We start from the raw sequence: 1,538 nt of genomic DNA on the forward strand, positions 1-1,538 counted from the left end.
AATAACCGAAAATTTACCATACTAATAATTATTAATATGTTAATAAAGTGACAGCTGTACCTAATGCTCCGTAGGCGCTAGCTACTGTTGTATCGATGTGGTTGGCGAATGTGAGTTTCGCGTCAAAAATGACCCCCAGGTCTCTGTGTAGCTCAACTCTACCAAACATGTGTTGCCCATTGTTTATTGTGTATTCATATCTTCGTACGGTGATGTTTTTAGCATACGTCATGACGAAACATTTCTTCAGATTAAGGTACAGCTTGTTGAGCATACACCATTCGTGCAGTTGGTCAATGGCCATTTGGAATAAGCGGGCATCATTCCGTGACGTGATTCTCAAAATGAGTTTTAAATCATCTGCGAACAACAAAACAAATGCATGAGTAACAAAGTCGACAATGTCATTTATAAAAACAATAAAGAGACAAGGTCCCAAGATACTTCCAGCTGGTACACCGGACGAGACGGTGAAAGTTCTTGACTTTCTGTTGGCGATTCCAACAAACTGTGTTCGGGCTGTCAAATATGTATGGAACCATTTGACAAGTCTTCGCCCAAATCCGAATCATGCCAGCTTTTGCAGAAGCCTCTTGTGGTTGACTCGATCGAATGCCTTCTCAAAGTCGGTGTACAGTATCGTCGGTTTGACATTTCGCTATCATTGAGTCCATAGTGTAGTTCACCATTTGCAGCAAATTCGATGATGTTGATCGATTATTCACAAAACCGTGCTGGTTATGGACTATTTTACCGTTCACAAATGCTTTAATTCTACTGTTCACAATACTTTCAAACACCTTCGCCATTGTTGGTATTATGACAACAGGTCTGTAGTTCGATGCAATGCTCTTTTTGCCAGATTTAAAAATCGGCACAATTCTCGAATTTTTCAACATACTCGGCACTATTCCCGCTTGTAATGACTTATTGAACAACTTTGATAACGGTTTAGCGAGTGAATACGCGCAATTTTTGAGTAATTTCGGTGAAATGCCATCAGGGCCAGCTCCTTTGTTCACATTGATCGAAAGCAGTGCCTTCAACACATCAGCCTCGTTCAGTTCGATGTCAAACGCATTATCACCGCATTCACTTAGCAAGTTATCCAAATCAATGTCATCACTCGGTGTGTATTGGCTTTCGAAGAAATCCGCAAATAACTCCGCTTTCGATGTGTCACTACTGGCTGCATGGTTGTTGTACTCAATAATCGATGGTATGTCATTGCGTTTGCGCCTGTCGTTTACAAACCTCCAAAAATGTTTCGGGTTTGATTTAATGTCCGATTGTATGCGGCTGATGTATGACTGAAACAGCTGACCCTGTAATGCTACGAAGGAATCAGTGATAGCCATGTAATCGGCGAAATCGTTTGTGATTTTTGAGCGCCCGTGTGCCTTTCTTCTTCGGTTATTCAAGTTTTTCAACTGTTTATTGTACCACGGTGGATCTGTGCTCTTTTCAACGGTGACTTTTGGGACGAATCTGTCCATTGCTTCGTGCACAACATTCTCAAACATCCGAAACGAATTCCC

General features: G+C 41.4%; 1 protein-coding gene across 1 annotated transcript; it reads right to left on the reverse strand.

Moving 5' to 3' along the window:
- Positions 1–60: 60 nt before the first annotated feature.
- LOC129571852 (uncharacterized) lies at positions 61–1,496 on the reverse strand (the record flags this gene model as incomplete). The annotated part of the gene is made up of 3 exons (XM_055451721.1): positions 1,444–1,496; positions 755–1,239; positions 61–360 (listed from the first exon to the last, which is right to left on the reverse strand). Coding segments are annotated over exons 1-3 (838 nt in total), but the record flags the coding sequence as incomplete, so codon positions are not given.
- Positions 1,497–1,538: the final 42 nt, after the last annotated feature.

The sequence above is a fragment of the Sitodiplosis mosellana genome, unplaced genomic scaffold, assembly GCF_009176505.1.
Source record: "Sitodiplosis mosellana isolate CC-2019 unplaced genomic scaffold, AAFC_SMos_1.0 Smas_scaffold_3531, whole genome shotgun sequence".
Taxonomy (NCBI): Eukaryota; Metazoa; Arthropoda; class Insecta; order Diptera; family Cecidomyiidae; genus Sitodiplosis; species Sitodiplosis mosellana.